The following is a 26543-nucleotide window of genomic DNA, read 5'->3' on the forward strand; positions in this document are numbered from 1 at the left end:
TCGGCCGCCGGGCGGCGAGGAGCCGGCGGGGGGCGCCCGAGGCCGGCCCCGCCCCGGACACCGGCTGCGTGCGCACCGGGGGGGCCCCACAGCACCCACAGCACCCCCGGGATGCCCCCCACCAAGCCCCGGCCCCGGCGGTTCGGCCCCCCCCCGCCCTGCTCTCCCGTGGGTGCTGCCTCTTGGACACCCCCCGGTGCCGGCCCCAGCCCCCCGTGGGTCTCCCCCCGCAGCTCCCCGTGCACCTCCTCCCTTTTTTGTGCCCCCTTTTTGCAGCCAGGTCCCAGCTCGGCCAAGCCCCGCTGCCCTCTTCCCCAGCCCTGCTGCTCCAGGCAGGCAGGCACACGCCACCCGCTGCTGCTTTCCTAAATTGGAGAGGCCATGCTGCGCTTTTTTTTTTATACAACCGCCTGGTTTTGTGTGTATGGAGGGACTGAGCTGGAAGGAAGGGTGCTGCTGGCACCGTGCAGCCCGAGAGTGGCATACAGGAGCTCAGCCTGGCCCCGCATATTGCTCCGTACATTATTTCCACTCTGCCTACCTCAGCCCCCCCCCCCCCGCTGAATCTCCAAGGCATGTCTTTGGATGACACAGGAACATTTATTACATGGTTGTGGGTTTAACGAACCCGTAGTGGTGCATTCTAAAAGCCTCCCAAGCCTTACAGTAGTGACAGCAGCATTACATCATGTTCCAGTTGAGTGTCCATTCACGTCATACTCGGGGGGTAACTGTGGCACCAGCACAACGCGGCTGCCACCTCCAGCTGAAGCAAGGGCAAAACAAATCACAGAATTATCCCAGACCTATGCGAAGCTGGGACTATAAAGAAAACCTTTGTGACTGGTCATAGTAAAACACACTATGGTTGCAGTAAAAAAACAAGGCAACATTCAGAAAAGTTCTTTGGCTGATAAGGGCACTGCAACTACCCTGCATCTTTTTATTATATTCTTCTGAAGCATCTTCAAGAAGCAATTTTGTCCTCACCCAGTCCCTTTTTAAAAGGAACTTTTTGTCCTGACATTTTTACTCCACATCCTCCTCTTGTAAAGCAAATTTTCTGCACTTACCCTTTCTTCTTGCTACCTTTCTCCTCATCTCATTCATACAATTCGCCTTTTAAAATAATAGCGCTTTCTCCTTTTTTTTTGTTCCCAGCAATGTTCTAAGACTGCTTGATCTCCTCTGGGTTCCATCTAGGGGCAGTATACAGACCACAGCCCCAGCCCCTCTGGATCTGACCGTATATGACCTTCACCATAGGGAATGGTGAAGCTCCCTAGGCATTCAAACTGGCACAACTTCGGGGCCTGACTTGGGACTCAATTATACCAATGTAATTGCATATTAATGCCACTGGGCAATTTTAGAAAACTCCTACCTCCATTTTGATTGACATCGCAAACAAGCACAGTGCTCCCACTCAGGCGAGATCAGACAAGCAGAAACACATCCTAAGAGTTTCTAAACTTAGGATAATGAATCAGGATCTGTTGCACTCGCTTGTGTCTGAACAAAATGGATGCAACTAAATTCCCAAGGCCCATACAGCAAACACGAAAATTATTTGAAGTAAATCTCTCTGAAGTCACCTATCTGTTGGTCTTGGGCCATGTCCTTTGCTATGTAAGAAGGATGTGTTATCTTCGTGCTATTTTGGGTAAGATCCCTTTAAGGAAATTCCCAGTCCCGGTCCTACAGTCTCATTCTGCTCCTTGCAGGGTGAAATCTCTGGGGTATCACACTACACATTCTAATGCAGGACCCGATTTCTGAAAGTTCCCATCATCAACAACCCCTCGTAGAACACTTCAAAAGAGGTATTTCGGTCTCGTTGTAAATACCGGTGTTTCTTCTTTCCATGTCAGTGACAGGGCTCTGGGCCAGGTTTCAGCTTGCTCCTATGGTTCAGGACGAAAGCCAGTAAAATTTACTGCTACCCAAACGAGAAGCAATACTTCCGTACTATCTGTGAGACAAGTGCCAAACGAAGCAGTTAAGAGATTACAGCAGAAAGAATGTTTCTTCTGGCAGTTTATCTCCTTATATCTAACGTAACAATGCTGGGACTAAGGTTTAATGACACAGTTGAGCTAATCCCTGCTGTCCACATGTCACCATTTGCCTGCTCCATTGCAGACACTTGTTTAATATCTCGAGCTATTTCAGCTCACTGAAGCAGCAAAAAAGTATTCACCATTTTAGGAGAGCATGACTGGTAAGCAGCAGTTCGATGCAATGAATCCTGAGCATGGTTTCCTCTCATAGCTAAGCTAGTGTGATAGTTAGCACCTACTAAAACGAGCAGCCCCGCTTCGCCTCCCTTCCAGGTGTGCCTTGCTGTCTCCTCCTTTGTACAGCATTCCTGCTTTTGGAAGGTGAACTTTCTGCAAGTTAGCTTTCTGAACTGGCTCACTGCTGGACCAGGCAAGAGCCAGTGCTGGCATCGACAAAGTTGGAGGAACTCCCAGCCTGGAAGAAGAAGGAGGACAAGATCAGGATGGCTCTTTGTGCCCAGACTGCCAATAGCTCAGCCTTAGCTGCAAAACGAAGTCACACTTTGACCCCAGTGGCACTTGAACAGTTGGTACGTTAACCCTTTTTTCTTTTTTTTTTTTTTTTTCTTTTTTTTTTTTTACTCAAGGCAAATACCAAAGTTCATGGGGGTAGAGTCAGTTCTGCAGGGCCCAAGACAACACAGCTGCAAATGACCACTGACCGAAGTTCTAACCAGTCTTAGGCAGAAACATTCCATGCTCTCTCCCCCTTAATGTATTCAGCTTTCATTTTCATGTTGTACCCAAATCTACTTTTAGGAAAGAAGCAGGGCATTACCTCTGTGGCCCTGCACCCCTGCTCCCTCCAGCTTGTTTTTGTCCTTAACTTCCTAGTCAGAAAAGAACACCCCCCTCCACTTAGCTAGGTGCTCTTTGGAGAGAGATCCATTACCTGTCCCTTTGAATTGAGGCACACCAAGCAAAACAGTGGCCAGCACCTGCCACAGAGTAAGCTTGGTCTCAGGCCAGTAAGCAGGATAAGATCTGTGCTACTTAATTCTTGCTCAGGACAAGACTTAAGAAGTATAACAAATAATGCTTTATGTGCTGCTACCTTCAAGCTACAGTCTAAGCTCTGTTCACGGTATGGTTTTGCCTGTGATAGCGGTAGACAGAAATGCCCTTTGCTGTGACTTTGCAGTCATGTCACATTATTTACAGTAACACCCGTAGGTGAAAAATGTGGAAAAATCTTGGCCTAAGAAGGATCTTCTGTATTCCATCTGACCTCCCTCTTGCTACTTGGCCTGAATACTTGTACTATAAACTATTACTCCCTGTCCTACTCAACACAAACATACATAGCAAGCCACCCCCGTGCTGGAAGGCACAAAATTTACCCACCACGTTTTTAAAGAAACTTACACTCTGAAGGAAAAAAAAAAAAAAAATCAGGCCAAAGTGCATAGCCAAAAAAAAAAAAGCCTGCAAAATTTCCCCTAGGGCTTAGAACGGTGAGAAGTGATTTATGTGCTCAAAACAAACCACTTAAGCCAATAAAATTTACAAAACCCAAAATAGTTTTATTTACTTTTCAGATTTTTGCCTCGATGAGACATTCTGCAAACATGCTAAGGCTACAAAATGTCCAAGTTGACAAAGACATGCAACGCTGACCATTCAATAAGTCACGGCTATTATAGGAGCGACCATGCCCACCTGGGCCACAGGTCCCATAAAACAGGGATGGTGTACAGTGATCATGGCAACGTACTACACAGGACCTAGTAACCTGAGGTAGGTCTCTTCACAGTAAGAAAACAACATCCTACACCAGTGTTACATCCTGATCAGCAGGAACCTGTTTAAAGCTCCAGAAGATGTGGGGTGGGGGACTGTTTCCTTAACAAGTGTGCAATAAAGAAACAGGAAATACTGATGTTGTTTAACCTTAGTGTAAGTTAGCAGAACAAAGAGTTAGTGTTACCCATGCCAACGAAAGCCAACCTAAACCTCTGAGGAGTGTTAGCAGCTTCAAGATAAAGGAGTCAGTCAGCTGGAGCAACTTTGGAAAGGCTTTCCTGCTAGCATACAGGGTATGATTTGAACCTTGCAATTAATTTGTTATACATCATTCCATGAACAGTTTGATTTTGGTTGTGTTAGATCAGCGAAGCAGGAAGAGCTTGGCTTTGCTTGCATTAAAATAAACTCTGCTGATACAGTAAGAAATACTATATCAGGACACTGAGAAAATATGAGGCCTTAACGTGACCCAAAAGTGGTTGTCCACTCAAGAGATCACTAAAAACCGTGCTTTGGGAAAGCATTATGGGAAGCAGCAGCCGCTGCCGTGGTGAACATTAGCGATGCTCCAAATAGCTTTGATAAATTACAATGCAATAGAGTTACACCACAGTGCTCTTCTCCCCTGTGCTAGACAACAATAATGTGACAATAAAGGACACTATTGCAAAGCTTCACTTTCACTCAGACACGCAGAAAATCTGGCACTAGGAAAAGACCAACTGTAGGAGACAAAATGGTGTCTGATACAGTCTGATAACAAAGCCAGATCTCTGGTACCATAAACTGTACAAAAATGATAGAAAAGAATATGCACTGTTATTAATACAGTGCTTATTTTAATATAAAATAAACAGCTTACATTTCCACTGTAAATATAGGCTATATACAGAATTATGTATAGATATAGCTACATGTATAAAGCTTCATTATAGGCCTCTGATACATTTATAACTATGGCTCCCTGAGCCATTTGTAGAGTGCATTTAATAACAAAAAATTAGTAATATGATTATGGAATAAATACAATAATAAAAACATGAAGAATTCTTCTGACATGGTTTTAAAAACTCTCTGGCTTGACACATTGTGCTAAAAATTAAAAGATGAAAAGGCAATAATCTGCTTGGAGGAGGACGAGGAGGAGGAGGAAGAAGAGCTGGTCTGCCACAGGCAGGGAGTGCAGCTCTCCAAAATTAAAGTGACTTTGCCCTGAATTTTAGCCCTTGACAGCGACCTTGTTCTCCGCAGCAGCAAACATAGCATAGAAGCGTGAGTTCTCATTAGCCAGAAGGGCAGACGGCGTATCAAATTCCACTACCTAAAAAAACAAACAAGGCAGGTAATATGTTAGCAAAATACAGCAGAAAATGGATTCCCATCCCCTTGCACTTGTAACTTGGTAGCAAAGAAGCCAAAATATGACAGTCTTTAGATGAGACGACAGATGGTGAAAGCATGTGCATTTATGCACACATACTGTAACCTTGGATGCTTCAAGCTAAATTAGACAAATGGTGGGACTACCCAGCAGGAAGCAACCTCTGGTGGCTCTGGCAAACAGACTGAGGCAGATGCTGTGTTTTTTTTCCTTTCTCTACCTCCAAGAGCCTTGTCAAATGTTCCTACATTTGATTCAAGTGTTTACGGCTCCCACATGGAAGCCGGAGAAGTGGGTAAAGTATCTCTCAATGCCTGTTTGATACCACTATGCTTTACAAACACAATGGCAAAGTGACACTAAGCTCCTTTAGAGATACTTACGTTATTACACATACCAGAATTAAACCTACAAAGGATATTTAAAAACCATTTAAGAGAGACTGTTGCCCTGCGGTACTTTCTTGGAGTGGAAAAGGAATTTTCTCCTCTTTGATCTTGTCATGGTGAGGCAATAATTGATGCTGTTGGAAAGTTATTACTAGGGATATGAATGAATACACAGGATTTTCTACCCTGTAATACCAGCTGTTCCTTGAGTCTAGCCTACACATATACAAAACAGACTGCAACAGGAACTGAAGCCACGGAAGTCTGCTTACCTGTCCTTGTGTTAGCACCATGATCCGATCAGAACCCAGTACAGTATGCAGGCGATGAGCAATCGTTAACATAGTGCAATCTGCAAATGCCTCTCTGATAGTCTCCTGAATCAGTAAGTCTGTCTCTGTGTCCATAGCAGCTGTTGCTTCATCCAGTATCAAAATCTGAAAGTAGAGCACAATTGTGGCTTTTAATTCACAGTAACTCCTTCCCTCCCTGAACATCAGTACATGCAGAGTGGATGAGAATTACCATGACCAGAAATGGCCACAACTGGCAATCCTTACAGAGCCGCAGTCACAAAGGTAGTTTTGACAAGCACCCTTTTCAGTTTGCCTTATGTAATCACCTTCATTGAAGTTATCATACAGATTACACTTACATTTTATGGTCACATCCTACAGCCACAAGACTGTTGCATTTTGACCTGGCCACAGGTTTCTATTATTTTCATTTTTATATTCAGCAGCTATATCTCAAATGCAATTTTTTAAGAGGTAAACTAATTGACCTGTCTTTGGCAGTGATAGTTCCTTCTGGAGTCAGTCAGGACCAACTTGGTTTGCTAGCTTTCTTAGGCTAGGAAGAACTACCCTCTCCTCTGACTCAATCAAAAAGTTCTTTCTCTCACATGTTATTATTTGATTTCCATTCTCAAAAAAAAAAAAAAAAAAAAAAAACTTTGCATGGTCCCAGATTTCACTTGTAGACTACATTTTAGTAGAACACCGTGCTTGGCTGAAATTTACCAAAAATGAAAGAAGGAAGGAATCTGATGCTCACCAGTACCAGTACAGACTGTCTGGACAAATGACTAGGCCAGTCTGGCACACTATAACAACACCAACAACCAATACTTTCTGACAACAAGACTTCACAGCAGCTACAGATGCCTTTTCTAGTTGTTCTGTCTCTGAGTTGCAGTAACTGTTGGTATGACTACTCTGACAGACGAATTCAACAAAAGAAGCCCCTCTCCTCGAAGCTGGTGATATCAAACTGGTAGCAATTTTTCTCATCGATACGCTCACCTTGCAACGACGCAGTAGAGCTCTAGCTATGCACAGTAACTGTCTCTCTCCAACTGAAAAGTTTTCTCCATTTTCCATTACTTCTGAGTCAAGTTTCATAGGCAGCTGGGCAACCTGTGTGGGAAAGAATAGGCAGAGAACTTTAATAGCTGCACAGATTTTTTGTTTCTCCATGGCATGAGACAAACAGTTGCTCCTCCTGCTAATCTGATTTTGCCTATGTTCCAAAATATCCATCACACTTTGCTAAGCTCACACTCTGTTGAAAGTAGTAACAAACAACTAATGCTAGAACAACAATACAACATTAGACCTGCTTGGTTCAGTTAAAATACTTTTGACTTGGTGATGGCAGCTGAAAACACCACAACTAACCCGGATGCAATATACCCTCTCAATAGGCAACCTTAGAATGGCTTAAGTACAAAACATATGATTTCTAGAAAAAGCATGCCAGGTACAAAATCCTACTAGCATTAATACAGATCTGGCCACTCTTGTTGAGAAAGACTAAGAGTGGACCTCCAGGAATCAGGATGTCTCTGCAGAAACTACAGCCCAGGTACTGCAGTCACAGCTACACAGGTAGCCTTGTACCACCTGACTAATAACAAGGGTTTGAAATGTCATAACAGTAAGATTTGCTGCAGAAGGCCACACAAAGGGCAGTTTTTACATTCAGTATGCATGTGCACATGACATTTACGCTCACAAATGTAAATGCAGAACGCACAACTACATAAGGCACACAGAAAAAAATATCACTTCTGAAATACTGTAAAACCAGAAGAGTCCATGTGATGAGGCAACACTCTACTATGCTACATGCCAGGAAGTACACATCTGAAATATGGCATGTTCTCCAAAAATTGTCTCATTATTAGAAACAAAACAGCAAGTTATGGAAAAAAAAGTGGAGACAGAACTTTACTGAAGATCTCCTAATTAGCCAGTAGAATACGCAGCTTTGAAAGACAAAATACAAACAAATATCTCATAGACATGATAATACTTACACACTCCTTCATGTGAGTCCTTTCCAAAGCATCCCAGATTTGCTCCTCACTGTACTGATTGAAAGGATCCAAGTTGGATCTGGAGTAGGAAGCAGAAAACATAACCTTTTTTTTTTCCAGCAATAAATAGCAAAACAGCAGTGTGCTAATTCATCCAGATGGACAATTCCCATCTAGTACTCCACTGACAGAATTTCCTTGCCAAGGAAATCAGATGCTCCCAGCACACTAAAGAAGCCAAACAATAGAAGAGTGAAGACGGAAGACAAAGATGCAAAATTCCCAGTAATTTTAAAGGAAAGGAGGTCTATGGAGGATCACATCCAGTTCGGTATTGAACCAGCTAAAACCATTTACCCGTGCTTTTTCTTTTTGTTTCAACAACAAAGTACAGAAACCAGAATGCCTTTGTTCCACTCAAAAACTACCATTTCATATGAGTTTGTTATGAGCTGGTAGCCTTCTTTGTCCTTCTTGCTTTTTTTTTTTTATGGTCTCACTAACCTTACAGTGCCACTGAATAGCACAGGTTCCTGAGGAATTATTGACAGTTTGCTGCGAAGATCTGCCAAACCAATGTCATTTATTTTCACTCCATCAATTTTAATGCAGCCTCCAGACAGTTCAACCAAACGAAAGAGTGCCATTCCAAGGGAAGACTTCCCTAAAAATGAGACAGAAGATTATACTAGTGCTTCTAAAGAATCCTAACAGCCATTTGAGATGAGACAGCATTTTAAAAGCTGTCCTTGTGTAAGATTAGTGTCTTAAATTACCATAAAGTGCCAGCAAACAATTTTGTAACTAACTGCCAGGATTCAGCATTTAAACTTCTAAGCAATATTAATTGCATATTTAGAAGCTCCATTTTGGAGGTGGTGTAAACCCTTCTACAATCAGACGTTTTGATTTTTGGCATTACAAACTTCTGAGACAGCTTAGCACCAAACCCGGCTGCAGCATCAGTACAAATAAAAATTCTTTCAAGACAGTCAAATAAGCTGCAATGAGCACGCTGTAGGTAGCATTCTGTGCTGGTAAGTAGCTCAGGGTATTAAACGTTATGAGCATACTGACTCAGGCAGAGTAGGAGGTGCCTCTATTTTAAAAGGAAAATTGTTTTCATTGTATATGGGGATCCTTCCTACATATGTACACAAACAGAATCCACCACTGACATGCTGCTGGACCTCTCTTGCGCAACTAATTTATTCAAACACAGAGAGGGCAGAGAAGAACCAAACTGTCTTGTTCTGTTCCCATTCTGTAAATGCAGTATTTTAACTCTGCTTAGTGCTTTTCCTTACCTGAGCCTGTCCTTCCCACAATGCCAATCTTTTCCTTTGGTTTGATGGTGAAGGACACTTTTTTAAGTACTAGAGGGAGATTTTCTCGGTACCGCATCTCTGCATTTTCAAAAACAACTTCGCCTTCCTGTGGCCAGTCCAGAGGGGGAGTTTTATTCTTAATTCGAGCAGGAGCTTCCAACGAGAGAGTCTTTAAAAGAAAAACAAAAAGTTCTCTTTCCAGTAAACAAAACACCAAAGAGGAAAATTATCAGATGAAACTTTCAGCAGCTCTCTGCAGACTCAGCCCATATCAGTTTAAGGCAGTTAATATGAACAAAGTGACTGGATACCGGCCCAGTGATTCAGAAGCAATTTCTCAGATCTTACACCAGCAGCAAACAACAAGAAATCTTATAACATGCAGCTGAATGTGTTGTTGTCCTACCTTGATATAGTGATCAATCCTCTCCACTGAGGTGAAGCGAGCTTCTGTTTCTGAAGCAAGTCTGACTGTAAACTGGAATAACCCTGTTAACTGTAGTGATGAGAAGAAGTTAAGAAAAAATTAGAGAGTTGACTGATTTTTTTAAATTGAATTAAAAGACTAGCCTGCTGAATACTTGATACTCTTGTCTTGTGCACCCTATGGTTAATTTTAAAATAACCTTAATTTATGAATCACTTGGAAAGACAGAGACTTCAAAGGGTTTCTCACAAGCAACAGCTCGAAATCTTAGCCACCTAAGTTTTGTAATTTTACTGTATTACCACCAGGAGGCAGAAAAGGCCAAGCAACAGATCTAATAATGAGCCACAAAGCAAATCTAACCCACACAGTTAGGAACTGGATGCTGTGCACTGTGAAAACATACAGCAAGCAATACACCAGAATGCATTAAGGTATCAGCTTGACATTTAAAGAGAAGCAGCTTTCCGGAACAGTATCCTGAAGCACTTAGCTCCTCATTATTTTTCATGCTAGCAAAAGGTCCTGACCCTGAATTGTCTTCCCCCACCGCTACCAAAGGGTCATCTTTTCCCATTTTGGTGCATTAAGGAAAGTTTCCAATCTATTTCATTGAAGGTACTTAACACTAACAAGTAAAAGTGAAACTAAACCATGCAGACAATGCTCACCTGCACAGCATATGAGATAGCCAGCCCAGCATACGCAGGAGGAATCTGGCCATGCATTAGAACAATCATAAGGCCAGTGGTTGTGATGAGAGCGATGCTGATAATGTCTAGCCGTACAGCTAGCCAGCGCATTGCACAGCTGAACAGGTAAAACGGTGCCTGATTATCATCTAGAAGCTCCTGATACCTGAAACACATATAGAAAATGTTAGCAGACCTCAGTGAGTCTGAAGTTGTACAAATAGCAGAGTTGCTTTCATCCTTGCAACAATATGACTTATGTAGGGGTGAATCAGAATTCCAAGAGATAGCACACTTTCACCCCACCTTCACCAATGCAAGACCTGCCAGAGGATGCTCGATGGCTACAAATTATTCCACATGTAATAGCAGCAGTGCTTCAGAATATGAACAGAATGTGCTATTTTATAGTCAGTGTAAATGTAGTTACAGTAAGCTTTAATAGGATTGATGACGTTAATTAAACACACCAATAACTATTTAATTTACAATCCTGAGCCTGTGAACCTGAGGAATTTAATGGAAGACACTTGAGAGATTCACAAAACTTAGTTACTAGGTTTTCTGATCTTGCAACTCAGTTTCATGCCAATCACTGTTGCACTGTGGGGGGGTGCCTTCCTGACCTATTTCACTTAAGCCATTGTGGCAGTGCGTTCCTAGAATCTCTGTAACACTTTTCACTGTGCTCCCACACAGCTGGTCTCATGACCTTGCAACTGCAAAACCCCAATATTGTTATTGCAGGTTCTCATGGGAAGCAGACACTACTCATGGGCGAGATGTCTCATTTTCCCTCACTATCATTTGTTTTGCAGGCCGTATAGTAGAGAAAACCAAACAGACCACAACAAGGCAGGATAATAGTTGATAAAACGCTATCCAATAGTCTCTGTGCACAGAGACTAACAGCTCATCAGTATGCAGAGGCTTGGTTACCACACTAATGCTAACAGCATCACCAGCAGAACCAACAAGTAGGAAGCAGGAAGAGGACCTGATGAAGAGTATACAGTACTAAAGAAAAAGTACGTCCAGAAAATTGTCCTCATCATTAGCATTGATACCTGCCACACTGGGGAGAAGGCCGTAGGAGGGCACTCATCTGGGACTCCATCACTGTTATTCCCAGTTGGCTACTAGGCAGGTTTTCCCTTTCAATTCTCCTTGTTCTCCCTCATTTTTTCCCCCAAAAAATAACTTTCACTGCTAGACCCAATGTATGTTGTCAGCTGAAGACCCCACTAACAAATCTTACAGACTGCAAAGCTGTCGCACCCTACTTTGTGCTCCACCACTCTCAGCTGGATATCTAGACTGACCTGTGCAGGAATTCTTGTCCTTTGTTGTAGGCATGGATTGTCGACAGACCCTGTATGCTAGATGTAATGTGAGACAGGAACGGAGACTGTGTGATGTTGTCCAGACGCTTGAGCTCTCGAATAAAGACTCTGGAGGGAAAGAAGCACTTTTAAGTGACAAGAACACCCATCACATATAGCCACAGTACTGATGCATATATACTTGAGGAACCCCACATCCCTACTAACAGGTCAAAGCATCTCCACTTTTAGTCAAAGCAGCTGATGCACTTACCTAGACACAACATGCAGAACTGTGAACAGGACAATGAGGGGCCCTACTGCCACCAGGAACCAGGGGAAAACTCCAGAAATCACCCCCACACAGAAGAACACAAGGATGACATTCTGGATGAACATTTCTGCTTGAAATGGCAAACGAACGTCAACTGGAAAAGAAAGATGGAGGGAAAAAGAGAAAGATCTTGAGTACAGAAACCTAAAACAGCCTATATAAAGCCATTCAGTCCTGCAGTACATTGTCGTTGACAAAGACAGTGATTTCTCATGACTTTTCACATGTAAAAGGGTACATCATCATTAAGGGTGCTTTTATGTTCTGAAATGCTAGTAATTTTTCCAATTATTCCCATTTACAGGAATAGCACTGCTGCAGCTCTGACCTAATTACCACCTTCGCTGCACATCAATTTCACCCTGATACTCCAGATTCCCCCGCATTAACTGCTAAGAGTCCATGTGCAGTCTGCAGGTTCAAAAGCAGCTGCACCTTTTCCTCTTTGCAAGCGACCAGACAGACTTGAGGTATCAGCTGTCTCCTGCAAGTATAACCCTGGTATATCCCAATTCTTGCTGTGGCTATTACAAAGTACACACCTGGCAACAGATACAGGATACTCTAATCCCAACAGAAAAAGACTGGAGAGCATTAGGTAGTTAACTGGAAGACTGACTGCGGGATCTAAAGCGTATGCAGTGAGAGGTACCTTCATCCATGTCTTTGGAAAACCTGTTGAGAATCCGCCCAGTGGGTGTAGTGTCAAAGAACTTCATGGGACTACGCAGAATCCGTCGGAACAGCTCATCATGGAGCCTTGAGGATGCTCTCAGAGTTCCCTGACAAAGCAACAAACATTAAAGTGTTATGATAGGATTTGTGCCTGTCACTGGCCCCTCCCTGCACATGAAAAAATGCTGCCAGTTTTCCCTCTCCAACTGTAAACATAGCTTCTTTCTTCTACTCCATGCTTCCAACCAGTGGAAGGAAGCTATTAATTGAGGCAAAAGTTCAATGGAAAGCATGGTGCAACCCCAAGAGATGGTTTGGTGGAAACCTCACAACCCATGATCTGACTTCCTCTGGTTCTTAAGTGTCAATAGAGAGGTGACCAAAAGAACCACAGAGACAACAATATGCAGAAGTAGGAGGGGAGAGAGGGGGGTGAGATAAACGTTAGGTAGCACTGGAACGTACCTTTACAAAGACAACACCACGAACAGCTTTCAGGATCAACATGACTGCCATAGACAGTGCATAGATGCCAGCGTAGTAATGCATGTGAGGGTTATCTTTCATACTGTTACTTATGACGGTGTCATTTCCCAAAGTCACAGTGGTGTTCTGCAGGAAATACGAGGTCTCAGTCAATCGTTAAGGATTAAAAACATACTTATTACATGTGGTAGAACTGAGCTGACCCCCACCACCCACTATTTTTGGTACTTTTTTAAAGGAAGGACTTCAATAACCTTTGAATACTTAAGAAAGCTTCCAACAGCAGTGACATGTGCTATTTCTGTGGCATCAAAAACTCCCTAAAAGGTCAATTCATTTGACTCCTAATCTCTCATTTCACACCTATTGTTTCCTGTGCTTTTCTGAACAGTGACACATACTTACATACCACCAGTTCTATTACACAGGAATATTCAACTTGGGTGTTATACATTGTCTTCTTATCAAATATCATTGTTTTTCTGCCAACACTCAGTCATTTCTTTATTGGCACGCTGTCATATGTTCTCATCGTCTGTGATTTTGATTGTTTTGTGGTCTTTTTTTTTTTTTTTAAAGTCTTTACATTTAAGGACTTCATTGTTTATTTTAATGTTGTTGGCCATCTGCACTTTATTACCTCTTCTGAGGAGAGGGTGTTTTTTGGTGTTTGATTTTTGTTGTTTGTTCTCAAAAAAATCAGTTATATTTGAATATTTAAATGCAGCAAGACTCACAATCAAAGCCTCTAGAGTAGGAAAAATCCCAAACAACCCTCAGTCATTACATTCTTCAAAGCAACTCCCCAAAGTCATTTGACTTAAAGCCATAAAGTATAACAAGATTATCCTGCTGGACATAAGGTCACATTCAAACAAAAGCCAGCACTAAAATCAGTAATTCCTCCTGCAGCTTGTTGGCCTCTTTCACATTTTCACTTCCTTTTCTTAGGCAAACCAAGACAAGGAACAAGAGGGCAGTATAAAACCACATGAGCTATTATATCTTTCTCATTAGTGGAGTTCTCTTTCTTGGAGACGAACTCTCTAGTGTGATCACCTCTTGGGGAGCCTTACAATTTGCTTAAATTAGGAAGCACCATTTGGTCTCATAGGACTGCTCGGGATTAGTCTATGAGAACAATTCCCCTGCCCTTTAAATACAAGAGAGTAGAAATGCTATTCATCTTACTCCACTGCCTTGTTTGATCCAGAAACTCAGCCACCAGTTGCTAAAAGCTGTACTGCCCACATTCAGCACAAACAGAGCCATTATCACGAGGAATGCAAAGGGGCCTCCAGCTGCCTGAATGTAGATGCCATACACAGACCAGGGGACAGAGCCTTTGCCTTTCTCTTCCAACTGAACCAGCTGGCCTGTGAAACAAAAGAGGAGGGAGAGAGAGTGAAGAAAGCAAAGTTGCTCCACAAAAACTTCTACAAGTTTGCAAATATGCACAAAACTGAAGTAATTCTTACACTGAACAGAATACTATCAGAAACAGCCATTACTTAACACATGGAACTCAATGGTTCAAACTGTTTTTCAAGAAATCACAATTCCTCTGCAGAATCATTCATGTCATGCTATGTCTGAAAAAGCTGGATCAGCATAGACACTATGACCCTTATCGATGCTTTTTAAACTTTGCCAAATTTCAAAGTTAACTTTAAATGGAGAGAACCCAAAAAGAGGTTTCTCTTCTTCAGATTCTTCACATATAAATGCCATGTCCTGCCTAGGACTTTGCAAGTGCCAAGCTACACACGCTGCCCTCCAGATAGGAGGGAGAGGTGGTGTCGGAGACAGGGTACTACAAGCTCCTTTGCAACACTGGCACCTGACCTATGACAGACTGATTAAACTCATAAACATTATGCTGGCACCCACATTACACGAATCATCAAACACTCTTTGTCTACTGCCTGTGTCCTATCAACCATACAGAGTGACCAGGACTTGAGACAAGTTTCAAAACCTGCGAGGCACATTCATTACAGCTGGGAAGCAAATATTTTGAGTTTATCAGTATATGAAACAATTACAGCCAGAAATCTGATTACATAGTTACCCTCTTCCTTCTTCACAACTTTCTCCTTCTTCACAGACCCTGCTTTGGTACTTTTATCCTGGGGTCTTTTCAGTGAACTGTTTGTGTTCTTCTTTATATTAATCTGTAGGAAAATGGTGACATTAAACACACTGGAATAATTTTCTCTTACGTTTTCATAGCTGAACCCAAACATTTTTTAATAAGACTCCTACGCACAAAGGCTTTCAGTAGCTTAGCGTTGATTTCAAGGAAGATATTAATTTTGCTGTAATTACAGATGACAACCAACTCTGGTGGAATTACATTTTCCTGCTCTATTGAGCTCTACAAATCTGCACTTGTGGTGTGCAAGGTTAATTTCCAGAATCATTTGAAACTATGTGCATACATGGTGAAAGAATTATACCCCAACTAGAGAGAGAGAGAGAGAGAAAGAGAGAGATACAATCCACAGTCTCTTGTAAAAATAACTCACTATTTTATTAAGAGGCTTTTTTCCTCCCTCAAACACCCTAATCTCTCTCTCAGGAAAGCTCTCAAAAAACGTGTCTAAGGACAAAGTCAGGTAACTCAGACTTCCAGAAATCAGATGGCGAAACACTGAACTGCACACACAATTACTGTTCTAAACTTGTCTCTCTTTCCACAAAATGGAAATGACCATCTGTTCCGGGAGCATAGATTAACTGAAACCCTCTACATAACTTCATGGACACCTTACATGAAATGACACATCTCACGTGCAACTTTACTATCCCTTTCTTCTTATCCTATAGAGAATGCAAATCAACACTCCTTCCATGAGCTAGTGTTTATAGAGTGAAGGTCAGCCAAGTATGCAGGCTGGAGAATCTCATGCTAACTGTCATCACATTAACCTTAACATGGCAGAACTATAATCTTCATGTCTCAGAAAGGATATGCAGAGTAACGTATGACATTCCTTTGCTTCTTTCACTAACATCTCCCAGGAGAAAATTCCACCAAGCACCTTCTATCTGTATATTTATCACAATGCTACCTTTGCAGATTATTTTTTTCCAGTCCTGGCAACTTATGAGTAAGGAGTCTTTCACCACTGGTATATTTTTGTTTCTTACTACACAGAATAACTTCATGAAACAAACAGGACAAAGCTGGGAAAATTAAATAACTGAAAATTTAAAAATGGTTCTCGCTAGTTTCTAGGTTTACATTCTTCACCAACAGATGTACTAGCAGACAGACCCAAGTTTGCATTTACAGCCATTGTTTCATAACAGAAACAGTATTGATCAATAAGGTTTTTTTCTTCCCCCTCCAAAAAAAAAAAAAAGCATTTTTAGTTACACTCCCATTATACAGTTGCATCAATAACAGTTTTTTCAAAGGTTGGTCCAGGTCTGTGTTAATTTGGAAGTAAATTAAGAAGCGAGGTGTACAACAAAAGAGATGAGAAGCTTCCTGCTCTGCGCATCACCAAAGTAAACAATACATTTCTTGCATGTTCAACTCATGAGATCACTGGCAGAGTCACCTCTACTATGCGTTCCCCAAATAAGAACTGTGACTGCAAATACAATATGCTAATGAAGCACAAATTATTCTACCGGAAGCATTCTGGTCAGATCAACATGTGAAGCCATTTTCCAGTCTTCCAATTATGCCATTTGGTTTATCTCATTAGAAAAGTCAGAGTGCTTTAAAATGGAAAAACAAGTACCTCAATATGTGGTGTCTCTCCCAGCTGTAGGTTATTAAAAATAGTTGCATAGTCCCCATTTAAATTCATTAATTCCTCATGACTTCCTCGCTCAGTAATGCAGCCTTCTTTCATGAAGACCACTTCATCACAGTCAACAAGATACTGGTAAGAACAGCACAAAGAACAAACCTTCATCATTACATGTGATCCACCACATGCCCGTATGATCCTTTTCAGTATTTTATAAACATTTGCACACAGCAGGAGGGAAACACACTGATTCCCTGCTAATAGGAATGTGATTTTTAAAGCTCCTGTATTTACCAGATCACCATGATTACTCTCACTCTACATATAAAGTTCTCATGTTCTGTCAAAACCAATCCATTACAGAATACACCATCCAGAATACTTAAAACTCTCCAGATACTAACACACTAATTAATGTTTCTATGCACAGAGGATGGCAAAAAAAAAATCAGAATATATCGATTCTGATTTACTGATAGCAAAATTAAATGTTTTCTGACATGATAAACTAGCTTTAAGGTAAATTAGCAAAAGTGTTTTTGAACGAGATACTCATTTATCTAACAAATTTTCTTTAGCCAAGCATTACCAGTCCCTATCATACACCAAACAGTACTAGTATCAAGTAAAGAATTAGACTTAGTTCTTTGCATGTTTGCAGCAAGTTTGTAAATCTAAACCACACATCCTATAGCGGGACAAGGTTGTGCTCTAACAAGCCAGGACACAGGAATCTCCAGCATGAAGGCAAGTGACTAAACAGCATTTCAAGAAAGTCCAAGAAAGCAAACACAAGAGGTGTAGTACCTGAAGCTGATGAGTGATGAACAGGACAGTCTTTGACTTCAGGTGCTTCCTTATTGCACTGTTAAAAATGTGATTTCCAACATGAGCATCTAAGGCACTAAGGGGATCATCGAGGATGTAAATGCTCCTGTCACTGTACAGGGCTCTAGCCAGACTGATTCTCTGACGCTGTCCTCCACTCAGGTTAGCCCCTCGTTCACCAATCTATACAAACACAAACAGGTTGTTTTATTTCTACAGCACTGTGCAACACATGAACAAGAGATGACTGGAATTAAATAGATCATAATATTTCATATGCCTCTGTGTATATACATATAGATGCACGCACACCATATTATATGTACGTTCTATAGTTTAGGTGTATACTTTTTTGTGAAATGTGTTACACAGTCAAACTCAAGGTTAACATGCTTGAAGCATTACAGTATTTTTTTGCCTACCTAATTTAAATTATGTTCAAATAGGTGCTATTAAAGCAGTTAAATTTACAGAACAATGAAAAACTCAGGAACTGGCAACATTTGTGCCAAAAATGTGGCACTAATCTCAACAGCCTACGGCACTGATAAGCTTGAGGCATATTCAGCAGCTTGACTTATATGCATACCAGTTTGATATTTCTCCTTACTCCAGTTTAATATGGCAAATTAAAACTTTACTTTTCTCCATCTACTAAATAGTTTACTATAAGCAAAGTTTATACCTCTGTCAGGTCCCCATTTGGAAGGATGGCTAGGTCAGGCCTTAGACAGCAACCATTCAACACAGTGTTGTATCTAAAGAAGATGGATTAAATAAGTAGTAAGAACACATTCTTTTCCACCCGAAGTGTCTAGCTAGTACAGCATTATTTCACTTTCTACACCAATAGCACATATTCCAGGAGCCTTAAAAAATGATCCACCTTGGATTACCAAGGTGAAACCAAGAACAAGCTACTTACTTCTGATGTTCTGGAAAGGTAAAGAGGCAATATCTTTTCAAGGATTGCTAGCATAGGGCCTAGGGATGCCCCCCACTCGGGAAGGGACACACAAGGTGCCAGCTCATTGAAAAGGAGTTGTTGTTCTTACACAGGGCAAGACGAGGACAGCAAGTATAAATATAACTTTAGTGCTGTGAACAGAGGTCAGACAGCCCTCACCGCAAATGAGCAATGACACTAGCACTGACAGCCATCAGCCACAGCGACCACAAACACAAGAGAGGCAGGCTTTTAAATGAGCCTTATAGAAGTCTTAAAGACAGACTCCAAAAGTAGAGGTAGGCTTTGACTGCAACATACTCTGCATCCCTCACTTGGGCCAAGAATTACTAAGCTCTCATGAAAATCAGCAAATATTTCTGACAAACCTTTCTTCATCATATTCCTTGCCAAAAAGAATGTTGTCCCGAAGTGTAGCATTGAGAATCCAGGCCTGCTGGGCCACATATGCAAATGTTCCACTTACAGCAATGCTACCCTCCAACAAGGTCATCTGGAATTCAAAATCATGCAATTATGCCAGGTCATGTCTAATACAAATAACTGGAAATCAAGAAGAGAAAAGCAGAAATCAAAACAGAATTTCTCACCTGTCCTAAAATTGCCGAAATAAGTGAAGTTTTTCCACTCCCCACACTGCCACAAATTCCAACAAGTTTTCCCTAGACAGAAAAAAAATATATGGTACTCATTACTTACTTCTCTAACCTTCTCAGAATTTGGACTACCTGTACTATCTCAGAGTTTACAGTCAGACATTAATGACAGCTGAAAAAGGACAAACAAATACAAGTCAGGCAATATTTTAACTCTCAAAAAACAAACAGTAAATACCATCCCACTATGGACTAAAACTGAATTAACTCTGCAGGTGAAAATGAATGTATTTTAAGAAGTTTCCCTCTGACTGGGCCTGATACAAGCTCAGAGAATGCTGCACTCATCTAAAAGCACCAACACCTGCCCAAACAGAACGCACCATGGTGCTGGTTTCCAAAGGCCTTCCACTGACTTCAGTGGGTGACAGCTCAGACTAAGGAAAAAAATCTTTGTAACTTGATCAGAAGATAAAGAAATGACTGCAGCAAACAAAAAGAACAAATTCACAGATAAATAAAAAGTTTCATACAATCAAATTGACCATTATTGGTCGGTGTGATAAGGGAGGGAAAAAAAAAAAAAAAAAAAAACAGAATAAAGGATACGTGTCCATTAAGCCTCCCTGCCTATAAGATGCAATTTGCTAAGGACCACCTACCAAGAAAAAGCTGGAATCCAATCACTTTGAAGCACTTATCTGCAATAAAATGGATGGGCTGATACCTACATTAACCAAATAATGAATTCAGCAAAACTGTTTTTCTTCCTTCTGTAAAAAAAGTTCAAGTGGACAACAAGGGTATGTATATAGGCATTTGGGGAACAAGTTGTTACACTCTCATTTACAAGTTTTCCTCATCTGACAGTAAATTAACATGTACATTTTGAAGCAAGTATATAATCCTTTTCCAAGTTTATTTATTATTTAAAAATAAAAGCAACTCTCTTGAGTTTTAAACTATCCCTCTGCTCATACTACAAGACAGTTTAACTAATAATATTCTGATAAATGCATGGATCCCATTACTACAGCATCCACGTAACAGATTGCAATTTTTTTTTTTTCATTTGTAAAAGATATCATGTATTAAGGAAGTTCATTTTCTTTGACATTTCACATGCTTACACCTTACTTGCAATGAGGACTTCAACTGGTTCTAACTTCTTGAAAATCTTTCTTTGTCCTTCCTATTGTGCAAAAATTCTCAGTGAAGAATTAGTTGCATATTCTTCAATGAAAAACCACTGTTATGCTCCATTAGAACACTTAAAAAACACATAAAATGTTCACTGAGAATGTAGCCAAAACCCTACAAAATTGTCAAACGGCTGCAGGAATAAACCATCAACCAACACCTCAACAACACCTCTGTCGCCCTGCTTATTCTTTAAGTTCAATGCCTCAGACTGTTCTGAGAGCTACAAACAGAAAAAACACATTAGATGTGAAGACTAAATATCCTGCAGTGATTCATAGGCTGTGTGCAAAGATCCCGTTTGCTAGAATGGCACAGCTGTTTACATCAAATCAGACACTGCATCCTGGATACCACAGTTGCCATGGATATTACAGGAGTGCACAAAAGCAATATGCTCCATTTCATGCAGAAATACACAGCTCTCTATTCCAAGGGACAGCTAAAAATGAGGTCTTTTAAGAGCTCAGATTTTCTCCTTTCTTCTCTTACCTTTTCTATCTCCAAGTCAATGTTGTAGAGAGTCCTCTGAAGACGAAGGTTAACCAGGTGGATGATTCTGTTCTCCTCTTCGGGGCTAGGATGGTCATCATTGTCCACTAGAAGATGGCCCTTCTGCTCTGCCAGCACAGCTTGCTGTCCCTCATTCTGCAGCTTCATTTTCTCTTTCTTGCCCTTGGTTACTTTCTTGTCTTTTTTCACTTTGGGGGTCAACTTTGGTGAGCTCTGGACGCTGGCGTGGGAGAAGTCCCAAGCCAAGGTAGCATTTTTCACCTCTATCGCGGTGTGAGGATTGGCTGGTTTTTTCTTTATCATATGAACCTCTTCCATTAGAAATAAACTCTGATAGGAGTTGTGAGAGAGGTGTAAAGATGAGACACCTGATCAAGACTGGGAGACAAGCCTATGGCACACTCACGCAGCAAAACACATCAGGCTATATAGTGGGAGAAAGCTGAAGAGCAAAAGGTAGCTCATTAGTGTAAACTAACTCCGGGCCTGCTGAGTGGCCAGGGCATTCCTGGATGTGGTGGAAACACTTAGATACACTAAGACTTTTAAAGAACTGCAGTGCTCTGGGTGCTATGAGAGGAGCTCATTCTGTCAACACTGTTTGCAACTACCACTCTGCAATCTCCAGATACAAAACACGGGAGTAGAATACATGGGTTGCAGAGATGTCACCATGAGCAAAAGTGACTGACTTGTCCTGAGCACCAGCTCATTACAGAAGATGGAATGACTTCAGCCTTTACCCTTCACCTCTTTGGTTGGGAAAATGCCATCTCACACAAATTTAGCAATGTAGAGCTGCTTGAGAGTAAGCAAGCCACTAAGTCCATTGTATCATGTTTTCCACCACATCCATCAGTACTTAAAATCAACACAGATTAAGAGATTTTTCACATAATTTAGTTACAAGATAAAATGGTTTCCACTTACATAACTTGTGTGTTGAACTAAGCAGCCTGTGACTACAGACTCCTTAACTGTCAGCCTTATTTTACTCCTGAGATTGCTATGCCCAAATCACACATTCGTAAGAAAGCTCATACTCATTTGCAGACTCAAAACATTAGCTACATTTTTATTGTAATATTAGAGCAACCCCACCCTGTGTTACACACCTGACAGAAACTACACTGTTTGCGGACTTGAACTGGGAAGTACTACAATTTCCACTCTTCTCTTCCCCTAAAAATTCCCTCTAGTACAACTGGACTTAGGAAAGCTTGCTTGAGGTTGACCCAAGAAGAAGACTAAACAAAAATGCTCAGAAATTAATGGGATCTCTCAACCATTCTGCAGATTCCATTCTTCTCACACCCAAATTTGGTTCCTGAATGCATTATACAGAATCCATATAACTTAATATTATGGAATCCTATTTGGAAATTTCTGCCATGTGCAATAGTGGTACGTGCTATTGTCTACAAGAGAGAAGGCAAAATAAAGGCCTGTCTTCTGAGTTCATACTAAAGTACACAGCGTATTCACAGCAATTGAAGAATGAAATAGGATTGTTTCTGTTATCTGGGTTTTAATTTTCTGCCATAGATTTTCTTTAGTCAGGTCACAATTGTATTTTATTCGTACAATGGAACCAGTATTTCAGTCACATTACGCTCTGGAAACACTAAACCTCAGTTTTTCATGACTACAAACAAAAATTTACTAGTTTGTGCAAAGTCTGCCCACATAGAACATAACATTTTCAAAAATAATTTCACTGGCAAAATGTGGAATTTCATTGTAGACAAGTTGCACTGCATTTTCACGCAGATGGTCTTAAGAGAGTGCAAGAATTACTATACTGCAAACCATATAGTCCTGAATCCCATCTCTGACAGTGGCCAACATCAAAATCCTGAAAACATTGACTGTTTTGCTTCCCACACCAGGACTGACTTAAAGCTCTAATATTCTTTGACTGTGTTTATCCCTTGACTGTTTATCCCTTCTGAAGAATACAATAATATGGAGTGCTAAATGTACAGAAAGAACTCCTCATACAATAAAATAGCATCAAGTTGTTCCACTAGCATCTATTATACACATACGACACTCCACACTAACAGCTAAAACTGCAAAACTAAAGGACTGCTTACCTTAAATCTGTCAACAGAAACAGATGCCTCAGATAGAGACTTCACTGAGAAAGGTGTTACTTTTAGAGCAAAAGTCATTGAATTAAAGACAGTGACCACTGTGAATGCCTAAAAAAAACAAAAAAGAGTGAATGACATTTGGATGCAATATACTTAACTAGCAGTTCCAACCTTCTAAAGGTTGAATTGCCATAGCAGCAAGTCAAAGACATAGAAAAGGTCCACAGTCAAAGAATAACCATTTAAAGATTCAAAGTACTCTGGAATAGCAGAAAACAGCTCATCTACCCAGCACTTTGTAACAGAACAAATCTTCAGTGTTAGTAGATCCAATGAAAATATCAGACAGCAAATCCTGCATTAGCCTATTACTTGTGAAGATCCATCTTCATATCCTATTTTAAGTCACAAAGGAAAACAAATCTGTACTGTCTGCATCCAAGCACACTGAAAAAAAAACATCCAGTAATCCCAATGTCCTAACTGCATAGCAAAAAGAAGTGCTGGTTCACATTCACCTCAAAACCTGTTCTGAGGAAGGTCAGGGCTGGAACAGCACAGAGAGTTTTTTGTGCAAAATACATGACTACATCTGCTGCCGTCACAGCCACCAGATCACCATTTCTGTGAGCCTTAACCTGGCCTGGCCACGCAGGCAAAAAAGAATGAGCTGGAGAGAAATGACTTAACAGAAAAGCTACTGTAGCAATGCAGTAAATAATATTTTCACCACTGCAATAAGCTTACCTGAGCTGCTGTAAGATCGTAGCCAAGGATCATATGGACAGAAAAAGTCACCACACTGGCAATGACTACAACTATGGGAGCCACACCCACAGTGATGCTCTGGAAGTAGCCTGCACGCTCTAAGATTTTACGTTCTTCCTCACGAATCTCTAGAAATACGAATAATGGCACCAAATATGAAGTATGATTCAGAGGAATATGTATACTTATGTATACACTACCACAGCACTATAAACACTGAGTAAGAAAGACCTAACACTTTACGTGTTAGCAGTTATCACATACATGTCCCTATAAAAAGAGCAGAGATAGAGCAGTAAACTATAATGGTCTGTAAATCTTTGTAAGCCAGAAGTCACCGCATTTTAAAAATTGAACAGTTATCATATTATTATCAAAAATTGGAACAAAATTTTTAAAATTAGGATTAGAGCAAGAACAAACATTATCCTAGAAAGCAAAACTTTAGAAAGCAGCAAGACCGTTTGTCTAACCCACCATGCGTGACAAAGAGCGTGATGGATGAAAGAGTTGTTACACCACATGTAAATCAACATCTATGTTTCTAACCTAGAAGCATGCACCAAAGCAGCGAGGCATCAGCACAAAAGGAAACATCTGCAAATTGTGAACTCACTTTGAACATTCTGAGAAAATGGTTTGACCCAGGCATACATTTTAATGAACTTAATATAATTAAGAACTTCATTCATCTTTTGCACACGTTCATCTGTTGTTGATACACATTTTCTTCTGAAATAAGCAGTGAGGCGTGATACAAACATCTGAAACAAAAAGTAACACCATGCAACATTAGTGAAAACTCAGAGCAAGTACATTCAGCCCCTCTGTGTTACTATTCAAAGCAAATTTTCAATCTGAAATAAGGGTTTCAGAAACAGGCAAGAATGCTTTCATTCTGACATAAAAGGAAAGCTAGAAACATTCACATCCGTCCACCCCATCTGCACTGAGCACTAGACTGAGGACAGCAAGTCTAAACAAAAACAAAATTTGTGAGAATAAAGCTGTGGACTCTTACCAGTATTGAATAGCACTAGATGCACTACAGTTTCTGAAGCACAAAGACTACATAAACTTTAAGGTAAACTAAATTTACTCTCACAGCAAATGAACACTAGAACGCATTCTAACCAGTCTCTTAACCTGGTCCAATAAGACGAAAGAAAAAGCTGGGCTTTGTACAGCTTTACTTAATTTCTACTATATACCTGTGTTAGGACAATAAAACATTATTAACATTTTTACTAAAACAATGTAAAGTTTTAGAGAACTGGTGAAGACAATCAAATGCCACTCTTCATTCCCCTTTTTAAAAAGGTAATTCCCATTATTTTAGTCCTTCCTATTGCACACAAATTACATCACAGTGGACCTGATGGTATTCTGCAGCCATGCTTTTTAAAATGTTTATTATGAATATAAAGATAAAAAGAGTTTTGGCTTGGACTAGCCTATTTCACAGCTGAGCAGAAGTAGAGGCAGGAATATATAGACAAGAGCACCCTCCCTCCCAGATGTAGCACTTTTCAACACCTATTATTGAATTCAGGAATGAATCTTGACCGAAACATGCAACACTTGGTCCCTGTAGACAAGATGGAGGCCTTTTGTCTTTCCAACCTCAACCACAAGCATCCGAACATTCTGCACTTTAATTTAGCTATAAATATTTATCTCAAAGTCAGATCTGCTAGCTTTCCTATTTCCATTTCTTTTTTTTTTTTGTACCATTTTGAGTTCCCCATTTCCAAGTTTCTGCTCCTCACATCATCTTTAGCAATAATTTCAATAATATGCAGTACCATAAACAAGCTTAACCTAGCACTTTTCAACACCTTTATTCAGAACTATGCATATATCTAGCCCAAGAAAAATGAAGTAAGTCTTAATTCTTTATAACTTACCATTGCTGGGTAGAAGAGGATGAAGACAGCAGAGCCCAAGAAGCCTGTTGGGCCCAGAATAATTACATTATAAACCATTCCTAAGATGGCCACAATAGGGCCCCCAGCCAACAAACTGCCAACTGCTGCAGCTTCAAACATCCTTTGACCATCATTGGAACATACATTTATGAGCTGAAAAACACACAGAGCGGATTATTTAGATTTAAGGCACAGTTAATTCTCAAAGGAATATATTTACATATCTTTTCTCAGCCAGCAATTTCCAAAATGATACTCAGCTTACCTCGCCAAGAGACTTCTCCTTGATATTCTTCAGCTTGAGAATTTTCTTAAATGCCATTGTCAAGACAGCTCCACGCAGTCTAACCCCCGTGCGGTAATTCAAGGCCCAGGTTAGCGCAAGGGACCAAGATCGCACTATTTCCGTCATAAAGATGCCAAAAACTAAAAACAAGCTGTACTGCAGGTTGGACTCACTCTGTTGGGTATACTCCAAAAGATGTTTCACAACGAACGCCTACAGGAAGAAATGCAAACTTGCATGAACACCCCATCATCCCAGAGGACCATGCAACAACTTTATGTTAAGTTAGAAACAAGTAGGCTACTTTGCTTTTAAGAGAGCCATTTGAAATAGAAAGCGTCTTCCTTCTCGAAGTAAAAGTTGTCAGTACAAGGAATACTGTAAAACAAAGCCCTGCTGAGAGCCAAGCACTGAGCCAAATTTAGTAAGTAAAG

The 26543-nt window shown here is 40.7% G+C and overlaps 1 protein-coding gene across 2 annotated transcripts in view; it reads right to left on the reverse strand.

The window, feature by feature from the left end:
• Positions 1–3559: 3559 nt before the first annotated feature.
• Positions 3560–26543, reverse strand: part of ABCC5 (ATP binding cassette subfamily C member 5) — a 40638-nt gene continuing 17654 nt past the window's right edge. For both annotated transcript variants that reach the window (XM_032193210.1, XM_032193209.1), the window contains exons 6-30: positions 26089–26322; positions 25803–25976; positions 24512–24659; positions 23875–24023; positions 23128–23235; positions 21011–21361; positions 19313–19384; positions 19091–19215; positions 18441–18513; positions 17735–17938; positions 16916–17059; positions 15232–15334; positions 14352–14536; positions 13140–13286; positions 12652–12781; positions 11940–12093; positions 11666–11794; positions 10323–10509; positions 9631–9720; positions 9204–9393; positions 8401–8560; positions 7897–7975; positions 6881–6994; positions 5849–6013; positions 3560–5127 (exon numbers count right to left, since the gene is read on the reverse strand). In XM_032193210.1, the coding sequence (XP_032049101.1) occupies positions 5026–5127; positions 5849–6013; positions 6881–6994; positions 7897–7975; positions 8401–8560; positions 9204–9393; positions 9631–9720; positions 10323–10509; positions 11666–11794; positions 11940–12093; positions 12652–12781; positions 13140–13286; positions 14352–14536; positions 15232–15334; positions 16916–17059; positions 17735–17938; positions 18441–18513; positions 19091–19215; positions 19313–19384; positions 21011–21361; positions 23128–23235; positions 23875–24023; positions 24512–24659; positions 25803–25976; positions 26089–26322 (3717 nt within the window). In that variant the 3' untranslated portion in view covers positions 3560–5025. The remainder of the gene's footprint in view (positions 5128–5848; positions 6014–6880; positions 6995–7896; positions 7976–8400; positions 8561–9203; positions 9394–9630; positions 9721–10322; positions 10510–11665; positions 11795–11939; positions 12094–12651; positions 12782–13139; positions 13287–14351; positions 14537–15231; positions 15335–16915; positions 17060–17734; positions 17939–18440; positions 18514–19090; positions 19216–19312; positions 19385–21010; positions 21362–23127; positions 23236–23874; positions 24024–24511; positions 24660–25802; positions 25977–26088; positions 26323–26543) is intronic.

Source organism: Aythya fuligula, chromosome 9, assembly GCF_009819795.1.
Source record: "Aythya fuligula isolate bAytFul2 chromosome 9, bAytFul2.pri, whole genome shotgun sequence".
NCBI lineage: Eukaryota > Metazoa > Chordata > Aves > Anseriformes > Anatidae > Aythya > Aythya fuligula.